The sequence below is a fragment of the Drosophila grimshawi genome, unplaced genomic scaffold (genome assembly GCF_018153295.1).
Source record: "Drosophila grimshawi isolate 15287-2541.00 unplaced genomic scaffold, ASM1815329v1 contig_311, whole genome shotgun sequence".
Lineage (NCBI taxonomy): Eukaryota > Metazoa > Arthropoda > Insecta > Diptera > Drosophilidae > Drosophila > Drosophila grimshawi.
Genome location: NW_025063098.1, coordinates 22,194,657 through 22,221,992, shown reverse-complemented (window position 1 = coordinate 22,221,992; position 27,336 = coordinate 22,194,657). Strand labels below are relative to the sequence as shown.

The 27,336-nt window shown below is 44.0% G+C and overlaps 3 protein-coding genes across 5 annotated transcripts; 2 read left to right on the top strand and 1 right to left on the bottom strand.

Moving 5' to 3' along the window:
* Positions 1–813: 813 nt before the first annotated feature.
* Positions 814–17,110, bottom strand: LOC6568540 (la-related protein 1). Of its 2 annotated transcripts, XM_032740635.2 has the most exons (8): positions 16,653–17,103; positions 14,600–15,722; positions 6,857–7,199; positions 6,604–6,671; positions 5,339–6,516; positions 3,904–4,938; positions 2,453–3,792; positions 814–2,356 (listed from the first exon to the last, which is right to left on the bottom strand). In XM_032740635.2, the coding sequence occupies exons 2-8, from the start codon at positions 15,425–15,427 to the stop codon at positions 1,596–1,598; spliced, it is 5,553 nt and encodes a 1,850-aa protein (XP_032596526.1). In that variant the 5' UTR covers positions 15,428–15,722; positions 16,653–17,103; the 3' UTR covers positions 814–1,595. The 2 variants fall into 2 exon arrangements, with proteins under 2 accessions (XP_032596526.1, XP_032596525.1); XM_032740634.2 differs by lacking the exon at positions 814–2,356 and having other exon boundaries at positions 3,443–3,562; positions 4,083–4,938; positions 16,653–17,110.
* Positions 17,111–17,493: 383 nt separating this feature from the next.
* Positions 17,494–19,983, top strand: LOC6568541 (glutamine--fructose-6-phosphate aminotransferase [isomerizing] 2). The gene has a single exon (XM_001994778.2). It carries the CDS (start codon positions 17,642–17,644, stop codon positions 19,736–19,738), a length of 2,097 nt encoding a protein of 698 aa, XP_001994814.1. The 5' UTR covers positions 17,494–17,641; the 3' UTR covers positions 19,739–19,983.
* Positions 19,984–20,205: 222 nt separating this feature from the next.
* On the top strand, positions 20,206–26,591 carry LOC6568542 (peptidyl-prolyl cis-trans isomerase G). Of its 2 annotated transcripts, none has more exons than XM_001994779.3 (8): positions 20,206–20,640; positions 21,957–22,044; positions 22,905–22,934; positions 23,797–23,936; positions 24,011–24,161; positions 24,215–24,329; positions 24,461–24,691; positions 24,770–26,591. In XM_001994779.3, the coding sequence occupies exons 1-8, from the start codon at positions 20,337–20,339 to the stop codon at positions 26,447–26,449; spliced, it is 2,739 nt and encodes a 912-aa protein (XP_001994815.1). In that variant the 5' UTR covers positions 20,206–20,336; the 3' UTR covers positions 26,450–26,591. The 2 variants fall into 2 exon arrangements, with proteins under 2 accessions (XP_001994815.1, XP_032596356.1); XM_032740465.2 differs by having other exon boundaries at positions 20,217–20,640; positions 24,218–24,329.
* The last annotated feature ends 745 nt before the right edge of the window (positions 26,592–27,336 follow it).

The following is a 27,336-nucleotide window of genomic DNA, read 5'->3' as shown; positions in this document are numbered from 1 at the left end:
TTTCATAAGGTTAAGTTTTTTTTTCTTCGTTTTTTTTCTTCTATTTTCTTGTTTAGTTTCATAGGCAACAATTTGCATTTTTTGAAAGTTTTAAACTTTTTTTTTTTTTTTTGTTTCGCTTACTTGACATTAGTTTTTCAGGATTTTGAATTTTTTTTGTTCAGAATTTTTATATATAATTTTTTTTATTTCAAATAAATGTAACAAGTGCAATAACTTAAAATTTAAAGGGTTTCGGTTGGTTTTTTGCTTTTGAACATAAACTTTTTAAATGCTTGGCGGGTTAGAAAGTGCTGAATCATTATACCAATTGGTAGCTTCTATATGAACGGGTCGTGTGTGGTTGTGTGTGTGTGGTTGAAAGAGGGGCAGTGCAATGCTCAGAAAAGGAATCGAATCGAATCGAATAAATGATTCGTGATATTTGTGGATTTTGTTCACCCGACACACAGTGGTAGCAAATGTTTCAAATTGAGTTGCGCATTTCGGATACATTTTAAATGCTTAAATTACTAAAATTCGCTGGCAGTGGCGCCCTGCTTGCCTCGATTGGTTTAAAGGTTAACAAACGCTGCCTCTTAAACAATAACATTACATTTGCGCCTAGGCCACACAGAAAGTATATATATATATATATATATATATATATATGGATGTATATATGCATGTTGGTGCTATATATATATGTATATATATGTGTGTAGTTATATATACTTGAATGTACTTTTGCGTACGCACATTTTGATTGGTAAATGTATAAAATTGATTTGCATTAAGATCATTTGGTTTCTGTATATATTAATTTCGTTTACATTGTCGTTTTGGTAATTATATAGTAGTAGGTTTATTTTATTCATTTGTTTCATGCGTTATCGTTATATGTATTATTATCGTATATAGTACAGTACAACAGTTCATGGCCATCCGTTCAATTATCAAACGCTGCTTTAGTAGGATATATTTCTTGCTTGTTGTGTTTTTTGTTCAAAATGTATATTCACCAATATCAAAATACACACACAAAACAAAATAAAAAGAATAAAACGAAATTATATAAAAATAATAATAATGAAAATTGGGAGAGAAATGTAGTTCATAGCGAGTGTGGATTGGCACTGGGCACAGACTGCCTGTGCATACATATATCTATGTATATATATAAATATATGTTAGAGTGTGTGTGTGTGTATATGTGTGTGTGTGCGAGTGTATGTGTGTGTGTGTGTGTGTGTGTGTGTGTGCTAGCAAACATTGAGCATTTCATAAGCAATCGTTTCAGTTAGATGTGCATGAAGCACGAATGAAGAAAAAATCAATTGAAACAATTATCAATAATTACTAAATCAACGCTAAGCAAATTGCAATAAACAAATTTCAAATTTAACTTAATTAGACTAACGCTAACGGATGTCTCCCCAACAATTACGCGCTTCACTCGAATACTACCACTACTGATTAAAAACTGATGAATAATAGTCATAAACAAAAGAGAGAAGAGCAATTGGACACTCCAAGGCTCCACACCAAGCTAATCGTAGTAAGTCATTATTAATCTTAATCCAACTGTGTGTGTGGCTGCGTTTTCTACAACATTTCTACTTCTTTGACGATGACGACGATGATGACGCTGCAGCTACGGACGCTGCTGCTGCCGTCGATGTGGACGCCGCTGCTACCTGACCACCCAACAACGAGTTGGTGGCCCGTGCTGCACTCAACTGGGCCCCAATTTGTGCAGGTGCCTGTGGCTTTGCCTTGTGCTGCTGCTGCTGTTGTTGCTGCTGCTGTTGGCGCTTTTGTGGCGCCAAGCCAGAGTTGCTGCCGTTGCGGCGCAGCTCGTGCTGTGATCCCTGCTGATAGTTGCGATTGGCAACCTGCGGCTTATTGCCCAGGGAGCCGCTGCGTATGCGTACAGTGCTGCTGCCAAAGGAGCCAGTGCGTCGGCGATTCTGTTGCTGACCACCATAACCACCACCGCCATAGCCGCCACCACCCTGATGATGCTGATGTTGCTGCTGCTGCTGTTGCTGATGTTGCTGTTGTTGTTGCTGCTGCAGCAGACGACCCACATAGTCGCTGCGATTGGTGATTGTGGTGTTTAAACGACGACCACCGGCAGTGACTACAGCGGTGCCATCGCTTTCGGACACACTGCGCAACCGATTGAGCTGGCGTCCTGGTGTCAGGCTGCCAACGCCTTGCAGCATCTCATTGATCTCGGGCTCCACAACGCGGAAGTCTTCAATATTCTTGAAGCTCTTCAAATATTCGTCCAGCTTTGGCTGCACCTCCAATTTCTCGCCGTTCTTGTAGTATTTGAGGAACGCCCAGAACTTCTCCAGGCCATACAGTTGACCTAGTTGACAAAAAGCGCAATTAAAATTGGATTTATTCAGATCAACATATGCAAAAAAGAAATAAATCATATATTATAGATGTAACTATGTATTACCTGTCTCATAATCGGCAATTGTCTCGTCCTGGAAGTCCTGATAGACATTCGGGCGGAACTTCTTTTCCAGGCCGTACGAGAAGAATCGGAATAGACACTCCAGACCATAGCGGAAGCCATTGCCCGCATCCTCGAGCGCCAGCGTACGGAACTCATTATACATGCTCTTGTTGAAGTTCTCGCGCAGGAAGAATGACCAGAACCGATACAGTGTGTTCATCTCCTGCGATTGTCCATAGCCCAGGCGACGGCGCTCCTTTAAGCAGCGCGAATGATACTTGTGATAGGCCTGCTGTGTAAAGTTGTTCTCCTTGAGCAGCGCATGCGATGGATGCTGGAACACTGGCAACGATTGCGGCACCGATGAACCAAACGAACCATACGACGATGTCGTCGGCGATGTGCCCGTCGATGAGCCCATCGATGTGGTCCGCGGTCGATGCTCCACAGTGTCCAGAAGCCAACCGACATGCGCCTCCACCGGCGGATTGGCGGTGTGACGCAATTTACGTTTTCTTGGCGTGCGGGGATCAATGGAGTGCGAATTGGGTGCGGCATAGAAGCGGGCACGTCGCGACTTCAGTGTGGAGTTCAGTGTCGAATTCAGAGTGGTGTCTGCATCGACAAGCGTAGTATCGGCATCTTGTTCGTTATCATCTATATAGTTTGGCGGTGGCGGCGGTGGTTGCTGCTTTGGTGGTTGTCTCTTGTTGGCCGCCAGCTTTTCAAAGTCGGCCTGGGAAATGACGTTGACGGTGCGATAATCATTGTTGGGCACCACATTTGTGGTTGTCCACAAATCCTCTTCGTAGTTAACCAGCCCATCGTTGATAATGTTCTCCAGATCCTGTGTAATTTTGGTGCGTGAGGTGAAGTCAGCGGTGCGATCGTAGCCCTCATGTTTGGGCGCCCGACCAACCTGGGCAACGATGAGCAGCTTGTTGATGTCGCGATCAGCAAATTCGTAATCGGATTCGTCGTCGTCGGAGAAGTTTTCGGTGAAGTTATTGATGCGTCCGGTGGCGGGTATGGGGTCCATTAGCTCCTCGTCAAATTGAAAGTCTAGTTCTTCCTTTTCGGCATGGCACTGAGCGGATGGCGCAGCAGCAGCTGTTTTGGAGGAGGATTGGGAGTTGGTGGTGTAAGCAGCTTTGCCAGAAGATGATTGGATTTTATTGCTGTTGCTGTTTGTGGTGGCATTGGTGGTGGTGGTATTGGTGGTGATGGTGGTGGTGGTGGCGGTATTGGTGGTAACAGAGGCAGCGATGGATGCATTGTTGCTGGCTGATGAGGCATTGGATGTGGCGTTGGATGCAGACGATAACTTGGACGTGGACGTGGACGAGGACGTGGTTGTGGTGGACAAGGACGTGGTTGTGGAGGACGCATTTGCAGTGACGGTATTGTTGTTCTTGTTCGTCTTAATATTTTTGATATTGTTATTGTTGTTATTGTTACTGTTACTGTTGTTGTTGTTGTTGCTGAGCGTTTGTGAAAGCGTTTGCTGTTGTTGTTGTTGCTGTTGTGTTGACGTGGACGTGTTGTTCTTGTTGTTGTTGTTGTTGATGTTGTTGTTGATTGATTTAGTAGCGTTATCTTTTAAAGCGTTTGTTTTGGAGCGTCTCTTTACCTCTTTCCACATGCCCTCCGGCTCTGCCACCAAAGCACCTGCTGCCCCAACACCTTCACCAGCCACACCACCAGCTGCCTTTGCCGCCGTTCGCTTCTCCGGCGTCGAGCTGCTCTTCGGCTTGACACTCTCGGCCAGGCCGCTCAGATGATCGGCCAGCTCGGCAGCGGCGCCAACACCGCCGCCCCCCTTCTGCCCACCAACCACACCCTCCACACGCTGTGTGAGGGCACTGATCGCATTCACCGAGGAATTCATGCCCGACAAAGTCGGTCTCTGCTTATTATCCAGCAGCATCTTGGGCATCGTATTGCGTGGCACCGGCGGCGGCGGTATGCTGCTCAATGGTTTCCCGGCCATGGCCGAGGTCAATATGGCTGTTGTAGGTGGTGACGATGCTGGCGACAACTGTGCCACCGCTGGTTTTACATGCGCATCTGCTGCTGCTGCTGCTGTATCAGCTGCTACCGATTCAGTCTGCTTTTCTGGCATCATCTTTTGCTTCTGCTGCTTCTGTTTCTGATCTTGCTGCTGCAGCTGCTTTTCAGGCTTGTCAGTTGTGGCGTCGGACTTGTTGTCAGCCTCCGCCCCGGTGAGGGTCTGCTGATCCTTGGGATCGACTGCATCGCTGATCGGCCACATGGTGGGCGTTGTCTTTGTGCGCACCTTATAGCCCTCGAAAAGATCCAGCTTGTCCGAGTCCTTGATGGCGGTCACAATCAGTGCCACGTCCTTGGTGAGCGCCAGTACGCGATGGAACGAGGCGATCAGTGTGACCGGTATATAGCCCTCTGGGTCCATTTTGCGGCGCAAAAAGAAGTCGCCGGTAAGATTATCGACGCTAAAATAGTATTCACTGTGGCGAAAGAATTAGTTAATTAGAAGAATAATTAGTTAATTATGTAGAATATATAACGAAGATATAGTAAAGTAATCAGACATATCGTTAATAAATCACTTCAAATTCGCCAACCATTCAAATTTCTTGATCTCTCCAAGTCTCTTATACAATTCTAATTTCTACATTACTTATTTGAATATTAAATCGATTTTGAAAAACATTCTTTCATGAAATATTGAAGTATACCATTTTTACAAGCGAATAGAAATTATTTCAAATTCGCTCCTTTATTTGAATTGTATTGAATAAAGAGATCAAACATAATTTTTGGTTACATAATGAATTTTCCAACCAAGTGTGAGTCTTGAAATTTGATCTTGAATGCCAGGAGATGTGACAGGAGAGGACTACTTACACTTGCTTCTTGATGGCCTCTTTGACGCTGGCGGCGTCCATTTCAATGTACGCAGCCGGAACGTTGCCGAAATAGTGGGTGCCCATGAGCACATATGATTGCGAAGTATCTGCGCCGGCTGCGTCTGCCGGCAAATAGTTGACATACTCGCCGGAAGCTAACAGATGGCGTGGTATGCGATTAGTTGGACGACCTGGTCCCGGTCTTGTGAATCCACCGCCACGCCCCTGCCGCCCGCCCCGATACGGCGTGCGGAAGCGGCGAGGGCCACGCAACCCACCGCCAGACCCTGTCGCTGCCCCGGCACCCGCTGCCCCTCCTTCGCTTGCACCACCGCCTGTCCCTGAGCGTTGTTGCTCATCGTTGGCAGCGGCGACACTGGAGCCGCTGCTACGCCAGGAATCCACGCGCTCGGGCGCAGCAGACGTGCGTGCGTTGTACGCATAACGGCCACCATATGGCCGCGAATCCGTTGCACCTCCTTGCTGACCTTCACCGCCTCTGGATATTGATGATGTTGATGCAGCCGATGCTGCTGCTGTTCCGGCTGTGCCGGTTGCTGCTGCAGCTGGCCCTCCACTGCCGACACCACGCTCATTGTAGGAACGCTGCGGACGACGCTGCTCGTAGGCATCATCGCTGAACCGGCGATTGGGCCGGCCACCAATGGGCTTGGCCCGGCTAGACTTGGCCAGATCGATTTGCAGTGGACGCCACTTGTGCTTGGGCATTTTCTTGTTGATGGGAGCACCAGCGGCAAGGGTGCCAACAGCAGGGACAGTTGCGCTGCCAGCGGATTGCTCGGCTTCTCGCTGGCTCCTGGCATCATGACTCGTGCTGGCGTTATTTGCTTGACTGCTGTTGTTGCTGGTGCTGCTGCTGTTGTTGCTGTTGCTGCTGCTACTGTTGCTGGCAACAACGGGGACAACGGTTGACTCAACGCAAGCTTCTTTTGTTGAAGCTACTCCTGTTGTTGCTGCTGTTGTGGTTGTTGCTGCTGCTGCTGCAGTTGCGACTATTGTTGCTGCGGGCTGTTGGGCTGTTGTGGCTGCAGCGGATTTGGCCGCTGTCTGTTTGCGGGTTGAGCTACGTTTAGTCTCGTTAACGGTGGCTTTGCCACTGCCAGAAACTCCACCAATTAGCGTCGGCCACTCGCCAACGTTACTAAAATCGCTGGCCTGCAAAATGCAAACAGAATTTGTTGTACAATCGGGCCAAGAATTTATAAGATGTGATTTCTGCATGTTTTTTTTTTTTTTTGTTACCTTTTGATTGACCTTCTTTTTGTCCTTTACCACTGCAGGGGCGAGCGCATCTGCAGAAGTCGCATCAACTGAAAAAATCGAAGAAAAATATATATTTGGGAAATATAAGAATCATTTCGAATCAGGCCAATCACATTTGACATATCCGACACGCAGTTGCGCCGAGAGTAAATAAAAGTGGACAAAATGTGTAGAGAGAGAAGACAGAGAGAGAGAAAGAGAGAAGAGAGAGAGCGAGAGAACTTTTACTCACCATTTGTTGCAACAGACTCGCTTGTTTTTGTTGTTGTTGTTGTTGCGGCTGCTCCTGTTGTTACTGTTGTTGTTGTTGTTGTGGCTTTAATTACCGTCTGTGTTGTTGTTGATTGCTGCTGTTGTTGTGTCTTTTTGTTGCTGTTACTGCTGCTGCTGCTGCTGTTCTGTGCACCTTGATTGTTATTGTTGTTGTTATTATTATTATTGCTGACAGTCTGTTTCGGTTGTGGCTGCTGCTGCTGCGGCTGCTGCTGTTGTTGCTGTTGTGTCTTTGGTTGCAAGACGCGTTTCTCCAATGGCGAGGTGCTAGCTTTTGGGCTGCCCACTTGTTTTGATGATATCTGTATGTAAAAATAAAATGTATTAAATACACACATGTATTTAACAAATTTCTCAGCAGCAGTTGTGCGTCATAGACGATTGAAAAATCAATTCAACTTCGTTCTAATTTCCATGTTTTATTTTTTTTCCCCCTACTAGTTTACTCGCTCTACAGAGCTCAACCTAACCTGCAAAATGTGGCCACAACAACAACAAAAGCAATGCTCTTGGGAGTGTCCCTAACCCAGATTCGGTTCATGACCCGATACACACACACTTATGTATCTATATATATATATATATATGTCAGATACACAAAAATGAGCAAATTTACCTTAAATTATTTAACAAATGCCCAAATGTTGCCACTAATCCAAAAAGCAACTCATAATATGAAATTTCTTACGACCGCATGCAGCTTTTCTCATATCTTATCTCACACACGTACACAAAGTAAGTTTGTTTGCTTTGCTGATCACACATATATATATATATATATATATATATATATACTTATATATGGGTATAAATTGTTTCAATTGCTCTCACTCTCGCAAATTGTTTAAACAAATGCTTGCGCTTATTTTTAGCGTGGAACACTTAAGAAAAGATGCGTCCGTTCTCTTTAACTGCTCGTTGAATTCTGTGCACGACCAGCGACGAATCGAACACAATGAAAACAACTCTGCCGCGCTGCTCGCGTCTCTGCTGGCGTTGGTGTTTACTGTGCACGCGATGACTACGTGAGCAAAAACGAATACGAAACGACTGCGGACAAAGAGGGCCAAGCGACCAGTAGCAGCAACAACAACGACTGGTTTTACAAAACAACAACAACGTCGTTGAACAAAAAGTATAAAAGGCGACTCAAAATAATAACAAAAAACAGCCGATGCGCCGGTTGGAATATGCGTGAGAGCGAGCGAGAGAGATGGAGCAAGAGAACAACAAGAGCAGCGCAATTTGCCGGGGGCAAAGCACCCTGTATAATGGTATAGTAGATACAGGTTTTTCCTATGGTTTGTGGTTCAGCACAAATATGTGTTGTTTTCATACGCATTTTGTTTACAACACATTTCTCAATTTAAATTTAAAATACATGAATATTAAGACGTTTTGCATACAAGCATTTCCAAATTGAATTAGCAAGCGTGCAACTCTGAGGCGAAAAAGAAAGACAGATGGCAATAAACATTTGCCGTCTCGCTCGCTAGCTCGCAACATGTTGTAAAAGTGTAACGTGAAAAACAGAAAAACAAACAACATGTGATTTTCGGCACGTAGGCCAAAGAGGCAGCAGCAGCTCTCGCGGGTAGTTGAAAAACTTCACAGACCAAAAAGACGCAGAGAGAAACAGAAGAAATGAGAAATGAGAGAGAGCGCAATGAGCGAGGTGCGCGTGGCTTTTTCATGTACCAATGTGCATACAGAAATTACAAGATGGTTTGTGTTTTTTTCACATTCAAAACATACAAATTGAAAAAAACTGAAATTGTCCTTGCATTGTCCCCCAAAAATCGTCAATTGTCAGATGTGAGCGATATCACGTACTCCTATCTATATATAAGAAAAAGTTATCCATTGTTGTTCATTGGAAATTCCTTCCATGGTTTCATGAGTCATCCCAAAAATGGTATCGGGGTCAGTAGTTTTCCACACCAAGGGACACGTTCTAACAGCGTGTCTCAACAATGTAAGTCAATATACAATATATTTGCATTTATACAATACATTTAAGTATTTAATTTGAGCACTGTTATCTGTTTTCAAGACATTTGAACCCCCGGGTCACCTCTCTCTGACGTATTAGCTAAATATACATGATAATAAAATGTTTAAAAATAAATTATATGCCTGCACTTAGATTAGAATCGTAATGTTTGTGTGTAGTATCAGTAGTAGTATTTTTTGTCAAGTCAAGGTCAGTGATGCGAAGAGCTTTTTCAAATGGCATCCAAACTTGATTAATCGAAAGCTCATTTGTGCTTTGTCGCACGTAGTAAAAAACAAAGTCATTGCATGTCATGTTCGAAAGAACCTTGGCAATAATTTCTGACTTGCGTAAACACAACTTGAACTTGCCTCTCAAATTCGAAGTTAGAGCAGAAGCACAATAATAATTAATGCGCAGTAGAGTTGATGGATGTTGGAGCACTTTAAAATTTCTTCTTTTTTTCCTTTCTTGTTATTCACATTCATAGACATTTGCTTTGGCGAAAAATGTATCTTTGATTGTATTTAGTTCCACAACGAACGATCGCTGAAAGACAACTGAGGCGATTCTAATGCAAAATGATAATTTAAACTGACGAGAGAGACAAATAAGGCGGCAGCGCAGTCAACGACGACAGCGACGCTGACAGGCAATATAACCAAGAGTCGAGGCGGGTCTTACAAGCCAAAGCGCGCATGAAGTAGCGAAAAACAAAAAAAAAAACGTGCAAAAAGACTGACATTCTCTATTCAAGTTTTCACTCCTCTCTGCTCGCAGCGGTTTTCGGTTCGTTATCACCATAAATAAATGTGGGGGGGATTATAGGTGATATTATGTATATTACTACGTTTTAGTAAAATGGAATAGATTGCACAGGTATGCGATCAAAGCGGCGAAAAATGCCAGCCGCAAATGCTCGTTATGTAAAAATCAGAAATATAACTAAATCATATTTATTTCCATTGCAGCCGCAAAACGTGCTCACAATCAAATCAACGGCAATGCATGTTAGTAGAGATGGGGAAGGAGAAAGGGGGGGATGGCAGCTCGTTAGCGAAAGCAGGTTTTCAAACTGAACACGAATAGGGAACACAGAGGCAGGCAAAAATGATAAAAATGCAGCGAAATACGCATAATCTAAAAATAAACAATAAGGTCAAAACTGATTGATGAGCAATTTTTATTTACTTTTTGCCATGTGCCATTTTAAGCAATTTTTTATTAATATTGCTTTCTACGCAATTTCATTAAATTGATAACAACAAATAATGTATGTGTGTGTTTGTGTTTGTGTGTGTCAGTGCTCCTAGATGTAGGTGAACTGGTATTGTTCTTGTTATTTGGCATGTGTTTGAGTTGTGGGGGGCCAAACTTAACTGCGTAGCAAGTCTTTATCAAGACCCCCAAGAAAGAAGAACAAAAAGAGAGTGTGGGAGAGAGACAGCGAGACCTTTAGAGAATTTCTTGAATCTGGTTTCTGATTGGTCGAGTGTACACACAAATCCCAGTAAACACATTCGCATAAACATACATATGTATGTACATATATCAGATACAATTCGTATCGGAGCGCTGAATAATTTGCATGATTAGTGAGATAATTTTAATAAATCATTCCAATGCTGGTCCCACACTTTGCTTATCATTTAAGTACGAAATTATTTATAATATTATGTTTCATTATTTTGGGATCATAACAAAATAAAGTGTATCAACAAGTTGTCTTTGCCAAACAGTCATCAGAATTTATTACTAATAGAATGATTCGGATAGAAGTATTTGGGATGTCCTCAACAAAACCTGAACCGAAAAAGCCTTATATAAGAAATATTTATAATAGGTATCAGATGTATCTAATAAGTGTATTTTCAACGGTTACAAAAGTTATTTATTAAGCTGTTTCAGCCACCATATCACATACTCTTGCTCATATAAATACTCAACATATATTTTTTTATTTACAACTATATTATTTTTGTAAGCAAGGAAAGCGGAGCACTCAAAATTAATATATGCTCTTATTCAGATAATGGCAACCTCAAGAGCAGCACAAAAGTGAAGCACAAAGAACACACGTATGAGGAAATGGATTCTTTAAAAAAATTAAGTAAATTAAATGCAATAATACGAAACAGACAAATATTCACGAGATGATTACCTTGCAAAGAAGTTTTTTTTACTCATAAATTATAATGCCAATATTTAAATACATACAAATCGGAACTCTACTCAATTCTAAATTATATATGAATCAGAAATAATGTTGAATAGCACTCAAATCTGAATCAGTACTAAATATACTATAATATATAATATATGAACATTTGCCTTGACAAAATACTTTCTTGACATAGTGTGTATTATAAGTCGCTTTTTAAAACTTCTGTTATTATCCCTTAATAAATCTCTAGAAATATATATTCATCTGTTCGCCCGTCATTTCTTTTATGTTTCCGCAACCTTAAAGTTGATAAATTGAATATGCTAAACCTTCCCAACTGGAGACTATTTTTTGCAAAAGTAATATGATTAAGGTCAGCAATAAACAAGATCACACAACAAAGGTGGTCTGTGTCCCCATTGTCAGTTCTGGATAGTGACTTACATAACTCATACGTAAATACAATATATAGAAATATTGCCATAACTGACAAGCAGTCGAAAATGTGTTCAATTTTTGGCAAAAAGATTTTGCGTATTATTTACTATGCGTTAAATAAGTATTGCACAAGGAAACAGAAAAAGCATTAAAGCTTTGACGTAGATGAACAGAAAATAAAGAAAGGAAAGAAAGAAAGAAGTGCACATAAAGAAAGCATAAATATTCAAACTTATATACATTTTTATGTACAACAAAGTCGACCACAAAGAGAAAGGCAAAGAACAAATAAAAGCATACATGTATTGGAGGAGTGTGCGATCACTGCGCGAAATCAGGGTACTCGAGTGGATCCACATTTTTCGATAACCATATGAATGACAATAATACGAAATTGTAAACAGCAACATGATAAACAGGCAAGCAGGCAATGCAACAGAAAAACGAATGCATTTCGATATTATCTCTGCACAGTGTATAACGCCGCTTAATGCGTTTTCCAGTTTTATTTTGCTGTTCATTCTTGGTACTGCTCGTTTCTGATGTAAATGCAGGAATGGAAATGAAAACAGTCAAAGCCAAAACAGATAAGACGCTTAAGTAATAGTTTTTATCTATTCAGTGTGCATTTATCTGGAACTGCTTTTAAAGGAAGCTAATATAAGAACAATCTACAACAAACATTGCACAGATAGCTGCGCGTATAAAGTTACATTATGTTTACTTATTTATTACTATATTTACTATATTTTGTTTGCAATTTAAGTGATTTTTGATTTCGAAATATTAAATATTAGTTGCTCTAATAGACATCAAAAATGTGTATTTATATTTAAGTATTATTGAATTGATAGTTTGTATATATTTACTTTCGTTTTCATGTTTGTTACTAGTTTTATTACTCGTCGTCGCTGTTAGTATATGTGCATCGTGTGGCTTATCGTCGTAGCTAGTCACCTTCCATACGTAATAATAAATTGACGACACGAGAATGGAAGGCACACGAACAGAACGATAGAGGCGGAGAGAAGTGGAGGCAAGAAAGCGTAACACGTTGATGATGATGATATTCAACAAGTACTCGTTTTCACGTTTATATTTATATTTATATTTGCTGTTTTGTTTGTTATTGTTGTTGTTAACATTTCACCACTATACAAATGTGGTGAATTCACGAGGCACACGTGGTGGCAGTTTGAATGGATAACAGATTAGGGTGAACCTTTATAGTTTATATTTTTATTGAAATTTTACTGGATTTTTTTAAATTATGTTCTGTGCAGGTCGAGAAATATCGCACACGTTCCGAACGTCTGAAATGGCACACGTCAACTGGTTAATTTTACTTTTAGTTTTCAAATCGCTGCGTCAATGTGAAGCAGCAGCAGCGACGTCGCCGGCGTTGACGCCTCAGCGTCGATAGTTAACAAACAAGAAGAGACAGCCGCGACACACTACTCAAAACTCGTGCGACAGTCAAAAACAACAAAAACAATAATAACAACAACAACAAACGGAAACAAAAGCGAAAATAACTGTTGTTGTTTTAGTCGGCAACATCTTCTTAATTAGACTAATTTGCATGACTACTACGAATATATGCATAATATAGCCCAAAAAAAGTGTCACTTGTGCGAGGGTAGTTCGAATAAGTTTGGTTTCGCTTTTAGGTTTTAGGTCTTTCATAAGCAAACAAAACATAATGAAAATTGCTCTCGTGCTGACGACGACGCCGAGGCCGGCGGCTTCTGCACGCGCTGCTGACCTTGACATTTATTTTTAACTGTACATTTTTACTTTTTCGCTCGCTCGTCGTCGTCGTCGTGCGATAGATGCGCGAAAGCAAACAAACAAAAATAAATATCCAACAATTAGGCGAACACAAATGCACAGGTCCAATAATAAACGACGAACACATAAAAAGATACACATCAACAAGAAAATAGAACATAACGTAATAAACAATCGAATTAGATTGTCAGATTCTCGCATCGCACGCTTTTTCGCTTTTGAAATGTGAACGACAGAGCAAAAGACAATGACCGATTGATTTAGCAGCTGCTGTTGTTGTTGTTGTTATTATTTTTGTTGTTGTTCTGGTTGTTATTGTGGGCGTGCTTTTTGTGGGGTTCGTCAATTCAATTCAGCAGTTGCCGGCAGTGTCTTCGTTTTTTCGAGTGTTGCATAATACGCAAAACAACATGTAAAACACAAAACGAGAGAAGAAAAAAAAACACTTGCGTTTTTCGTCTGTTTTTCGCTTTGTTTTCACAAATCGCTTCTATTTTCGATATTATGCAATGCGGGGGCATCATCCGCCAGCAAAAGTAAATATTACATTAAAGTACAGATAATATAATTTGTAATCATATTTGATAGCCAACAACAACAACACGTTTCCATACTCGTCTCGTGTTTATTTGTCTTGTGTGTTGTGTTGCTGCTTCTTGCTTCGTTGCTTGTTATGCTTTGCTCTCTATCTGCGCTTACGCCATTCCACGCACATTTGTTTACCAACAGCAGATCAACAAACGAAACAAAAACATTATCGCGCTTGCTTCACCCTTCCCTTCCCTCCTCCCGTGCCTAGCTCTTTGTTTTGATGATCTATCACAACAAGCCATGCCGTCATTTTAGAGTTACCCTAACTTATACATAAATGATACTATTTGAAGTTGAATCTGATTTGCTTTCCTGCATATAAATAATGTTTTCAAGATACGTTTTCTGACAGGTTAAGCTAAGAAAGTTTTCGATGCAGGCTCAACAATCAATATGATAATATTAAATTGATTTCGAATTGAAAACGCCAATCTACATTTTAATTTCCTTTTTTTCTTTTTGTTCAAAAATGTACACGATTTATTCCACTTGAACTGATAACTCCTTCAATTCCGATAAGCGAATCAAAACGAATCGAAATTCGGTTACGGTATGGTTCCAAGTTTCAATCGGTAAACCGTTTCGGTTCCGCATTGATTGCCTGTCCACGAAACAGGCGAATGGCAAATGTTAAATTTTGGATGCGGTTCAATTTCGATTAAAGAAAATCCCTTTTCAATTCTTTAAGATTATATAATCCAATTTAAGGGATTTAGCTGACTTACCTTCCAAGCGTTCACCTTTGGCGGCGGTGCTGCAACAAAGCGCTTTGGCTGTGGCGCCACTGCGGCATTTGCTGCTGCTCCTGTTGCAGTTGCAGCTGTAGCAGTCGAGGAAGAGGCGGCAACAGCTGTTTGGGCATCGATGTCACCGGGTTTGGGCTCGTTGCCACTACTGTTGTTGGCCGCTTCCAAACTGGCGCTGGGCGAAGTATCCGTTTTGCGTTCCCTTGCCATTTTGCCAGAGTTGCCAGTGTTTCCATTGTTGTTATTGCCTCGTGGCGCTCGAGAGCGCATCATTTGTTTGCGTCCCTCGATTTCAGCGCCTGCAGTTTGACGTCGCCCCGGCTTCTGACCCGCACCCGTGCCACTGCCGCCGGCTGTCTGCTGCTGCTGCTGCTTGTCGCGTGTCGTCGTCGTCGTCTTTTCCTTGCGCGCCTTTTTGCGATCGCGATTGCGATGATGCGACAGCACCGGCACAAAATCATTATTGTCGTCCAGTTCCGAGGAGTTCTCGGCCGTATTGTCGCCGCCAGCGGCGGCACGCTTCTCGCCCACATTCGGTGGCACCACCAAATCATCGACGGCTGCTGCCTCAGCGGCTGCGGTCTCCTCGCTCCACGATTTGAGCGTCTTCAGATTCGGTTGGTTCTCCTTGTTGTTGTCCACACCAGCGCCAACTGCTGCTGCCCCCGTTGCTGTCCCCTTCTTGCTGTCCAAATTCTGCACAACATTCGCGTACGAAGTGGTGGTGGCTGTGGCAGCGTTGACGGCATCGATGCCAGCATTCGACGCTGTGGCAGCTGCATCCTCCTTGCTGCTGCTGCTGGACATTCTAAATCTTCTTCTTTGTTGTTGTTGTTGTTGATTTTGCTCCTACTTCTGCTGATAATCTCTCTCTCTCTCTCTGAGTGGGCAGCTTTCGTTGCTCTACTCCAGATTGTGGATCTTCTGCTGCTGCGACTGCTCTAAACTCGTTGTTGTTGTTGTTTTTTTGTTGGTTTGGAGTGGGAAACTCTTTGGTGCTTCCTTGCCAGACCAACAAAAATATATATATATATATATATATAATCTATATGCACGTAATCAACGAGATCGAACAAACGAGCTGCTGCTGCTGCTGCTGTAACTGTAAATGATACAAGAAAATCACGTTAGATGTTTTTGTTGATTTTCTTCTTCTTTCACACACACATGCACACAGAGACACCAACACACACAGACATGTTTGCACCTCGACCTTTTCTTAAATGCATGCGGCTTACCGTTAAAAAATAACAATGCACTAGCAAAGTGCCATTTCCCCACACTCCTCTCTCTCTCTATCTCTCGTTGTGCATTTGGCTATTTAAGGGCACATTGCATTTCAATATTTAATTTCAATTTTTACGCTGCTTTACGAATTTGATTTTACAATTGTAATCTTTGTCGCTCGACGTCTCAAAAATGGTGCATTATACGCGTTCAGCTAATGAAGCACGATAAATTGAAAAAAAAAAGACGAAAGGCGAAAGAATGAGAACGGAGAACTGACGAGGAGTATAAAATATTATGCAGCCAGCCACACAGCCAGAAATACAAGTGAGGTTAAGGCGCGGCGGCGGCGAAGCAGCAGTCACAGAATGACCCCCTCCCTCCCGCGCAAGAGCGTGCGAAGCAGCAGCACAAAGAGCAACAAGCGATTAGTTGCTTCGTCGGCCCTGCCAACCTGCTGTAAAGTCCAGCATAGAATTTGAATGCGACGCAATAGCCAAATACAAAATACAAAAGAGACTGTATTGAAATGTTTAATCAATTGCACACAAGCTCAGTACAATAAATGTGTAAGAGGAAGCGGGCAGATGGGGCAGCAAACGGCCGCTTTGGCAATTGTGGTTATGCAACAACAACGCTGGCATTGTGTGCATCCCTGGCCAGCGAACAGCTGTTTGTGCAGCCTGCTTGCGCTTGCTGCACCAATCTTCAAGCTCAAATTTCAGAGGAGCACACAATTCACACACACACATACACACGCACATATAATAAAACATTTATATGGTATATTTAAAATATTACGCACCAATCACAATGGGACGTGTACGCGTATCTATCTATCTAACAACTGCAAGTAGTAGACGAGAAAAACAACAAGAATTGATACACAATTCAACGTTTTGCTTTGCTTTCTGCTTTGCTAACGTCGTTTCACGTATGCGCCAACGTGTTTGTTGTTGCTTCTGTTGCTATTGTTGTTGTTGTTTTTACTTCGTATGCTTTGCTTCGCGATTTTCGTACTCTTCGCACTCTCACTACTCTCGCACTCGCTCTCACTCGCTCACTCACGCGCTGGTGGGTTGGTAGGTAGCTAGAACGTTTTTTTTTTTTGTGTGGTTACGAATTAGCACGAATGCAATGATTTCACACAGATTCTAACAAATTGCAATGTTGTTCAGTTAGTAGTTGACACGATTAGCACTTGTTTGTGTTTTAACAGCACTTTGCAGCATAATTTCACAAAATCTCGGATACCGAGCAAGACATGTGGTTTTTTTACCCGTCGCGGTCGAAAAGGAAAAGAACAGGGCTGTTCTCACTATCGCGGCCGTCGTGCACAGCTCATTTATCGATATATGCTGTGACCATTTGGCCATTCACAGTGCAACAGTGTCGGTTTAATTGCGACAAAATGGCAACGCTGTAAATGCCGATGGGTTTTTGCGTTCTTATTTAAAATTCATTATTTTTATTGATTTTTATCTTTATCTTTTTATTAGCTTTCGATTTACAGCACTGTAAAATTTTTATTTTAGTTACAGCACAAGCTGGCAAACAACAAGAAGAAATGCCTTTGCAGCGCTATTTGTTTACATTTTGCGCACGTCAACTGCTGATTACAGTTGCGTGTGTGTATATGTGTGTGCCTCGGTGTGTGTGTGTGTGTGTGGGAGGGCAGCAAAATTTATCATTCGTAGAAAAGAAAGAAAAGAAATTCTCATTCACTGTTTACATTCAGAAGCAAGCCGACGTGGCCCAAAAGGAATTAACTAAAGCGGAGAATAAATTGGAATAATGTGCGGGATCTTTGCTTATCTCAATTATTTGACGCCCAAGTCGCGTCAGCAGGTTTTGGAGCTCTTGGTGCAAGGCTTGAAGCGTCTCGAATATCGTGGCTATGACTCCACCGGACTGGCCATCGATGCGCCCAGCGACGAGGCGGGACACGACATCCTCATGGTGAAGCGAACGGGCAAGGTGAAAATGCTCGAGGATGCCATTGCCGAGATGATGCTGACGAGCGGGGAATCCGGCAATGGTGGATTGGGCAACTGGGATCAGCCGGTGGACATTCACATTGGCATTGCACACACGCGCTGGGCAACGCATGGTGTGCCGTCGGAGCTGAACTCGCATCCGCAACGCTCCGATCCGGAGAATAGCTTTGTGGTTGTCCACAACGGAATCATCACCAACTACAAGGACGTGAAGACGCTGCTGGAAAAGCGAGGCTATGTCTTTGAGTCGGAGACGGACACGGAGGTGATTGCCAAGCTGGTGCATCATCTCTGGCAATCGCATCCGGGCTACACCTTCGGCGAGCTCGTCGAGCAGGCCATCCAGCAGATCGAGGGCGCCTTCGCCATTGCCCTTAAGTCCAAGCACTTTCCGGGCGAGTGCGTCGCCTCGCGTCGCGGCTCACCACTGCTGGTGGGCATCAAGGCGAAGACAAAACTGGCCACCGATCATGTGCCCATACTGTACACGAAGGCGCATCGTCCCCACAACCAAGCCCAATTCCATCTGCTGCCCAGCAGCAGCAACAGCAGTGGCGCCCGGAATGTGGAAGTCAGCGCCGAGTTTCAGCCGCTGGAGCACAAGGAGGTGGAGTATTTCTTTGCCTCGGACGCATCGGCGGTGATCGAGCACACGAATCGCGTCATCTACCTGGAGGATGATGATGTGGCCGCTGTCAAACAGGATGGCACGTTGAGCATACACCGGGTGAACAAATCCTCGGATGATCCGCATGCCCGGGAGATAATCACACTGAAAATGGAGATACAACAGATTATGAAGGGCAACTACGATTACTTTATGCTCAAGGAGATCTTCGAGCAGCCCGAATCCGTGGTAAACACAATGCGTGGACGCGTGCGTTTCGTCACCCAGACGGTTGTCCTGGGCGGCATCAAGGAGTACATTCCGGAGATTAAGCGCTGTCGTCGCCTGATGCTCATCGCTTGCGGCACCTCGTATCACAGTGCGGTCGCCACACGGCAACTGCTCGAGGAGCTCACCGAGCTGCCGGTCATGGTTGAGCTGGCCTCCGATTTCCTGGATCGCAACACGCCCATCTATCGCGACGACGTGTGCTTCTTCATTTCGCAGTCGGGCGAGACGGCGGACACGCTGATGGCGCTCCGTTACTGCAAGCAGCGTGGCGCTCTCATCGTGGGCATCACCAATACGGTGGGCAGCAGCATCTGCCGCGAATCCCATTGCGGTGTCCATATCAATGCGGGCCCAGAAATTGGTGTCGCCTCCACCAAGGCGTACACCTCGCAGTTCATCTCGCTGGTGATGTTCGCCCTGGTCATGTCCGAGGATCGCTTGTCGCTGCAGCAGCGTCGCCTTGAGATCATCGCCGGCCTGTCGCAGCTAGATGCACATATCCGGACTGTGTTGCAGCTGAACTCGCAGGTGCAGCAGCTGGCCAAGGAGCTGTACAAGCACAAGTCGCTGCTGATCATGGGACGTGGCTTCAATTTTGCCACCTGCTTGGAGGGTGCTCTCAAGGTCAAGGAGCTGACCTACATGCACAGCGAGGGCATCTTGGCGGGGGAACTGAAGCATGGACCACTGGCGCTGGTCGACGATGAGATGCCCGTGCTGATGATCGTGATGCGTGATCCAGTGTACACCAAGTGCATGAATGCCCTGCAGCAGGTCACCTCGCGCAAGGGCCGACCGATCCTCATCTGCGAAGAAGGCGATGCGGAGACGATGGCCTTCTCCACGCGCTCGCTGCAAATACCCCGCACCGTGGACTGCCTGCAGGGCATTCTCACCGTGATACCCCTCCAGCTGCTCTCCTATCACATTGCCGTACTGCGAGGCTGCGACGTCGACTGTCCCCGCAATCTGGCCAAATCGGTGACAGTTGAGTAAATCCCCGGCAGATGCCTGATGCGATGCACTGCATCCCCCTAAGAAGAATTCCATTTTTCATTTTAGCTGACCGCACAGAGCGTTTTATTCTATGTATTGTCCGTAATACATATATATCTATATATATATTTAGTCTAGGTTCCATCATTATTTACTGATTTTGAATCGAGCAATTTGCATTTCTTTCGCTTTTTCTTTGTTAATCATTGTGTGCCATTAAAAAATTAAATGTTTTTTGTGCGCAATTGAAATATAAATAATTGTATATCCCATTTAATCTGTGTATTATTTACAGTGTATATTCACAATAATAATACAAGCCATGTTAATTTTGAATAATTAACATTACAATTATTTCAAATTGAATCATTTTGCGAGCGAAACAAGTGAGTTTTCAGGGCCGCAACATGACATGTATGACACGTTTGCAGCCCTGGCCAATAAATATTTTTCTTTTGCTGCATGCCAACCCTGCATTTGGCCGCAAATACAGAGTTAACTAGAAGTGGAAAAGAAAGAAAAGCGTACAAAAAGTTGTGCAACGTGAATAATTAACAAATAAAAACAGTGAAAAAAGTGATTGCGCTTAACGACAATTATGACGGTCAACAAGCGGGACGCGAGTGCGACGCGACCGCGTTGCTTTTTCGACATAACGCTCGGCGGTTTGAGCGTCGGTCGCATCGTCTTTGAGCTGTTTAGCGACATTGCACCGAAGACCGTTGAGAATTTCCGTTCGCTGTGCACGGGCGAAAAGGGCACCGGACTTGTCACCGGCAAGCGACTCCACTACAAAGGTGTCATCTTCCATCGCGTGGTCAAGGATTTTATGGTGCAGGCTGGCGATTTCAGTGCGGGCAACGGCACCGGCGGCGAATCAATTTATGGCGGCACATTCGAGGGTAAGTTCTGTCTGTGTGTGTGTGTGTGACTTCTTTGCATCTGTGTGTGTGTGTGCTTATGCATACATACACAAAGCATAGAGTATATGTGTATGTTCGTGTTTGTGTGTGTGTGTGTTGCTATCAAATAATTCGATCTAATGGCACAGCCTGATTACTGTTATTATTATTATTGTTATTCGACTACACAATCTGTGTGTGTGTTGCCTCTGCATGACATGCATTAGTCCTCCGCTGTTTGCATGACACGAAAGCATTACAAATTTGTATTTATTTTCAGGTTGCTTATTGGACGCTTTGCAGTCATTTTTTAGGCCTTTAGCTTAATTTTCTAATCTATACTTTTGGCATTGTGATTGGTGTTTCCATTCATCTTCTTCTTCTCTTTTAGTAAAATTTTGAAGAAATCGTTTAATTATATATATGTATGTGAAAAATTAGCAAAAAGTTGGATGGGATTTGTGCAAAAGTATGTAACAGTTAGAAGGAAGAATCTTTGATTCCATAAGGTATATATATATTCTTGATCGACATAGCCAGCAAACTCGATTTGGACGTGTCCGTCTTTTTGTCTGTGTAAGTCCATTTCAGAAACTATTTATGAAATCTAGAATATTCTTTCTCATATGCCATACGTAAATCAAGTTTGTTTCATTTTCGCTAGTTTCGAAAATATCGATACAAATTGATTTCCGATAGCAAAAGATATCTTTCCCATTTATGACATAATATTGATCAACTGAACAAATTTATTTTTTGAAATGGGACAAACGAATAGAAGCCAGTCTGAATGTATTTAAAAGGAGGGTATCTGCTAGTGTAGCTATCTGGATTATCACTAACATGTTCTATATAACTATGTCCGTCCGTCTGTCTGCTTCTATGCGATGTAGTCCCTCAATTTTAAAGTTCTCCTGATGAATCTGGATACGAGTATATATTATTTTTTTGAAGTCGCGACATACTTATTGAATTTGGAAATTGCAGAGTGTTGCTCTTTATGGGAAAATATATAAACAACAACTTTACATTCAGTAAACATGCCAAAATGTAAGAAATGTTGTGAATGGAATCCAGCTGCAACTGAAGGGTTCATCTTAAAGTGAAACCCTAAAACTAAATTATTCGTTATTATTCCTTGCCAAGTTAAGATAAATGGTGCTAGTTTGAATCTAGACTTGTATCCTTCATTGCTCATTAAAGAGAATCAGTGCTGAGTAGGCAGATTAGATAAATGCATAAGTGTTAAATAGATATATGAAATAATTACTGACAAATTGATTTGATTGTTTGTTTTCTTTTCAACTTTATTGCAGACGAGTGCTTTGAGAAGAAGCACGATCGACCATTTCTGCTGTCGATGGCGAATCGTGGCAAGAACACAAACGGTTCGCAGTTCTTTATGTAAGTGGTTTCACTGTGGCGTCTCAATCCCAATCAATCAATTTATTATTTTTGGCTATATCTTAATCCACACGGAATTGTGTAATAGTTTCTCTTGCAGCGATAAAAACAAACAACATGCATTCATACATAATTACTATATACTTTTGTACTTTGCATATCGATTTAAAATACTGTTGTTGTTCATTGATCTATTGCCGTATAGCAGCGAGTATGCGAGTTCTCTCTGAGACCAGTTCTCGCGCTCTCACTCTCTCTCTCTCTCTCTGGACGAGAGGACTGGGCACCCACCACCCACCAGCCACCACCACCACCGACACCATTCACCCCCCCGACCACCCTCTCAATGGCCCAAAGCGTGTGTATATCTGTGTGTGCGTGTGTGTGCGCGTGTGTGTGTGTGTGAGTGTGGGTGTGGGTGCAACTGGGCGTAGCTGAGACCTATGGGCAGCCTCTGCGTCAGCCTCCCTCGTCTCGTCTCCTCTCCTCTTCACTCGGCACTGTCTTTGGCAACACAACAACAACCACAGCAACCACAACGCGATGATGATGATGATGATGATGAAGCTGATGCTGATGATGATGATGATGATGAGATGATCAAATCGAATCCTAGTCGGGATTGGCTGCTCAGTTGCTGCCCAGTTGTTGTCTTCAACTTGATATCTTTAAGTTTGTTGTCTCCATCTTCAGCTACAACTACAGACAACAACAACAGCCTCAAGAACAACAACAACAACTCAACAAACAGCAACAATAGAAAACTACAACCAGACAACCAACAACAACCAAACAACAAACCGAACCAAAGTTTGCAATGTGTAAAGAATATTTTTCTTCTCTTCTGTTTTTCATTGTAGTACAACACAGCCTGCGCCACACTTGGACAAGTAAGTAGAGCCATCATCTCAACAATCATTTATTTATATAGCTGAAGAAACAGTTCAAAGATATACAGTTGCGGTCAAAATAATAGTACTGCTGCCTCTAAAAGCATTTCATAGAAATATCACTGATTTTTTGCTGTTAAAATACGACAAAAGAAAAAAGGTTTAGTTTTTCATCTGAGAATGTTTTAACCACCACTCATCATATCTAGTTTATAGAAATACTATTTAGGCACAGGAAGAGCTTAGAAATCGTCTCTATTATTTCACTACTATTAATAAAAATAAAGAACTTTCATTTTGTTTGTTAATTCATTTTATAGCTAAGCCAACTTTTAATGTATACTTGTCTTCAGCATTTATTTAATTATTTTTTCAGCATTTATTGTGCTTATTGTGATAGAAGCTGTGGCAATAATTTCAACTGTTGAGCAGAGCTAATTTTGTTAAGTAGAGATTTAAAATTGAAAAATACCTTAGAAGCTTCTAGTCGAGAAAGTTTTTAAATATATATCAGGCTTTTCTCATACTATATATTATCATCAATAATGTGTCAGGCTATATTTTCTATTGAGAATTCTTTCTCTTATCGGAAATCGATTAGTATCGATAAAAGGAAATCAACTTGGACTGCGTAGAGTAAACGATAATATATATAGCATATCTGAAGAACTCTAACGCTTATAGTCGCTGAGATGGTCTTGTTTATGTGGCTAAATCAACTCGGCAATGAATGCTGATCGAGAACATATATATAATTTATGGAATCGAGGATAAAATAGAACTTTAGTCTGAGCTAGCTTAACTGAATACCAATCAAATACTGAATTACTTATAAACATATGCATTTCTCATCGCTTTGCAGTATCCATGTTGTATTCGGTCATGTTTTATCCGGTCAGGATTTGGTGCGTCAATTAGAGGATCTGCCCATTGATCGCAATTCGCGCCCGCTGCAGGATGCGGCCATAGTCAACTGTGGCGAACTGGTTAAGCAATCAAAGGGTGAGTTCGACTCTGAACTACCATCATCTCCACAACTCATAAGCATAATAATGGAATTTATATTTGGCTTGCAGCAAAGAAGGAGAAGAAACGCAGAAAGCGTTCAACGGCCACTGAGGAATCAGGCAGCGAGAACGAGCAGCTGGTGGAGGCCAAGCAGCAGCGCAAGGACAAAGCAAAGAAGAAGCGATCACACAAGGAGTCCAAATCCAGCGACAGTGAAAAGTATACCAAATTAACAATTATTCATAACTGGTTTTAATGGCAACTATTTGCAGCAGCGATTCGGGACGTGCTGTGCGTGGCAATGGACGTGAGGAGCACCATGATGAGGAGGGCGAAATTCATCCGTTGGTCACCATCACAAAAATCGATCCTAGCGAAATACCCGAGGTACAACACAATTGAGGAGTGCACGTGGCAGACACACAGAAACACAACTGCAGCAAATGCAAACTAAATTGAATATTTATTTATTTATTTGCCAATAATTTACTGACATCATTTGCCTCCTACCTGTGCAGGTGTCGAATAAATTCCTAATGCGTGCCGAGCGATCGCGTTCCCGCGAGGATCGAGGCGGCGGACGCGATGTGTCACGCGAGGCACGTCAGCGTGAACGCGACCATGAGCGGGACCGTGAACGGGACGAGCGGGATCGGGGCAGGGAGCGGAATCGCAATGCGTTTGGCTGGTCAAAGAAACAGGTGCCCACCTCACGCAGTGGTCGCATCGTCAAGGGACGCGGTGTCTTTGTGAGCAATCTAAATTCCTATTCCTGCGATTCAACATCGATCAAATCTATAACTCGTCTCTCATCTCATATTTTACAGCGTTTTAGGACTCCGTCGCGCAGTCGCTCGAAGAGCATAACGCCGCCGCATTGGAAGCATGCGCAGAAGCGCACCATTAAGCTGTCGGATCTGGAGCGCATGGAGGAGGAGAACAAGATGCGAGACGAGGAGGTGCGGCGTCGCGAACAGGAGCGCAAAAAGCGCCACGAGGAGGCCTCCAAGGATCCAAAGAAATCGTACTTTGAGCTAAGCCATGCCAGCACCTACGGCGGCAAAGTGACACCAGACAAATCATCGCCGTCGAAACAGAAACGGCAGCCGAACAGCAGCAGCAAGGATGCTGCTGCGGACCGTTCAAAGCCAGCGAAGGAGACACACGAGCCGCCCAAGGAGAAGGAGCGCGAAAAGGAGAAGCCGCCCAAAGAGGAGGCGCCGCCCAAGCGTCGCAAATCGGTGGACATGAACGCCTTGGACTACGAACAGCAGACGGACAGTGAGGACTCGGAGCCGGAGGAGCAAGCCAGCAAACAACCCATGCGCAAGCTGAGCGAATCCAAGCCAGCGCCAGCAAAGGTTGTCGAAGCGGCGCCGGAAAATCGCAAGAAGCGCGACGAGCGCAAAGCAGACGACCGGCATCGCGAGCCGGAGAGATCGAAGCGCAGCCGTGAACGTTCCAGTTCCCGCAATCGCAACAGAAGTCGCTCCCGATCCCCGCAACGTCGTCGCTCCCCGGCACGTCGCCAGCAGCAGCAGCAGCAGCGTTCGCCAGCCCGCCAGCGGCAGAGCAACAACAGCCACAACAACAATAACGGCAGCAGCAACAACAACAACAATCACAACAACAACATGACTCAGAGTCAGTTCAATCGCAGCCGGCGCAATCCGTTTGCGGATCGGGATCGTCGCCAGCGTTCGCCGGACAACGAGTACCGCAATCGCTTCCCGCTGTCGCCCATACGAACGCGCAGCTCGCCGGCGGAGCGACGCCGCAGCTCCCGAGAGCGCCAGCGGAGTCGGGGACGGCGGCAGGCATCGCCCGGCAATCGGAGGCGGGGCGGTGAGTCGCCGGACCGGAGACGTCAGGAGTCGCCGGTGAGGAAGCGACAAGAGTCGCCCGAACGGAGACGACGCCAAGAATCGCCGCCGCCGGCGCCGCCAAGGAAGCGCCACGATTCCCGACGAGATTCAGTCGATCGCAAGCGACGCGATTCGCCCAGCCGCAAGCGGAACGCGTCCGCCGAGCGACGACGCAGTCGCAGTCGTGGCAGGAGCAGCAGCCGGCCACGTCAGCGTCGCTCGCGGGATCGCAGTGTGGCAAAGGTCGCCGCCACCGCCGCCGCTGCTGCGGAGTCCGAGGATAAGGATAAGGCGGCACGCGAGAAAATGCAGAAGCGGGCGGAGGCGGCGCTGCTGCTCAAGGAGCACATGCGCAAGGAGATCGCCAAGGAGGAGGAGCGGCGCGCGGAGAAGCAGCGCCAGGATGAGCTGGAGAAGGAGCGTACCACGCGCGAGCTGAACGAGCTGGAGCGCCTCAAGGCGGAGACGCTGAAGAAACTGCAGGAGGAGGAGCGCGCCGAGCAGCAGCAGGAGCAGGATGCGTCGGCGGCGGCGAGTCGAGCGAGGCGCGAAAGTCGCGGCAGCAGCCACGACACCAAGAAGCGCAAGCATAAAAAGTCCAAGAAGCAATCGACGCGCTCACCGCGCTCCGACTCGGATTAGGAGCAGGAAGAAGAACGCCTCATTGAAATCAATCACAGTCAAGCAATTAAAAATATGTAATGTAAACACATAATACAATTGTAAAAATCAGCTCACCAATTCTATGCAATTCTAGCGCCCAATAAAACCAAAATTTACTACACAACAATGTCTTCAAATATAATTATATTTATATGTTTAAATTGTAATTATTTTGTATAACTTGCCGCTTGAGCGAATTCAAAATGCGCGCTCATCGTTTGCATGACAGAAGCTCGCTGCTACATTACTACACGATTCGTAACGTACGTAAGTTGGGCGCGTAATTATCGAATATCGATACAGACCATTCAACCAAAAACCAAACGTTTTGCCTAAATATTAGTATTTAGAACTCAAGTAATGTATTTCATTAAATATCTTGCGTCGTTATGGCCAAATAGTTCACCATTACATCTCCGCAATTGCTGAAATTAAATTTTTCAATACCGATTAATTTGCTGTTATTGAGTTTTTTTTAACGTAAAACATTGCGCAATTACGAAATGCTTAAAGTAATTCGTGGTTTCTTAATATGCACAATTGATCCGGCAACGCCATTCGGCAATAAGAATTTCTGTCCGTTTATTGTGTGCATCGTTTTTCTTCCGTTTCGCTATGGGCAAACTTTCATTCATGGTGGCGAGCTTTTGACGCTGCCATTGAAATTTGTTTCTTCTTTTTGCAGCGCAAACAAAAACAAAAGTTGTTGCCAGCGACGACGTCGACGTTGACGTTGACGTCGCCGGCAAATGCAAGCTTACGAGTATTATTTGTCTGACTGCCGCATACAGAGAATGCGTGTGAGTCTGAACCTGTATTGGTGCGAGCGAACATGTTAGCGGCAGCGGCAGTTCGGACCAAAGCTT

What these genes read in the sequence shown, in the direction of transcription:
- LOC6568540 (XM_032740635.2), bottom strand. Translation starts at nt 15,427, where the DNA reads ATGTCCAGCAGCAGCAGCAAGGAGGATGCAGCTGCCACAGCGTCGAAT. An exon ending in CGAGTCTGTTGCAACAAATG is followed by an intron (nt 6,672 to 6,856) that starts GTGAGTAAAAGT and finishes CGATTTTTTCAG; the next exon opens with TTGATGCGACTTCTGCAGAT. An exon ending in AATTGCCGATTATGAGACAG is followed by an intron (nt 2,357 to 2,452) that starts GTAATACATAGT and finishes TTTGTCAACTAG; the next exon opens with GTCAACTGTATGGCCTGGAG.
- LOC6568541 (XM_001994778.2), top strand. Translation starts at nt 17,642, where the DNA reads ATGTGCGGGATCTTTGCTTATCTCAATTATTTGACGCCCAAGTCGCGT.
- LOC6568542 (XM_001994779.3), top strand. Translation starts at nt 20,337, where the DNA reads ATGACGGTCAACAAGCGGGACGCGAGTGCGACGCGACCGCGTTGCTTT. An exon ending in AACGGTTCGCAGTTCTTTAT is followed by an intron (nt 22,045 to 22,904) that starts GTAAGTGGTTTC and finishes TTTTCATTGTAG; the next exon opens with TACAACACAGCCTGCGCCAC. An exon ending in TCAAGGGACGCGGTGTCTTT is followed by an intron (nt 24,692 to 24,769) that starts GTGAGCAATCTA and finishes CATATTTTACAG; the next exon opens with CGTTTTAGGACTCCGTCGCG.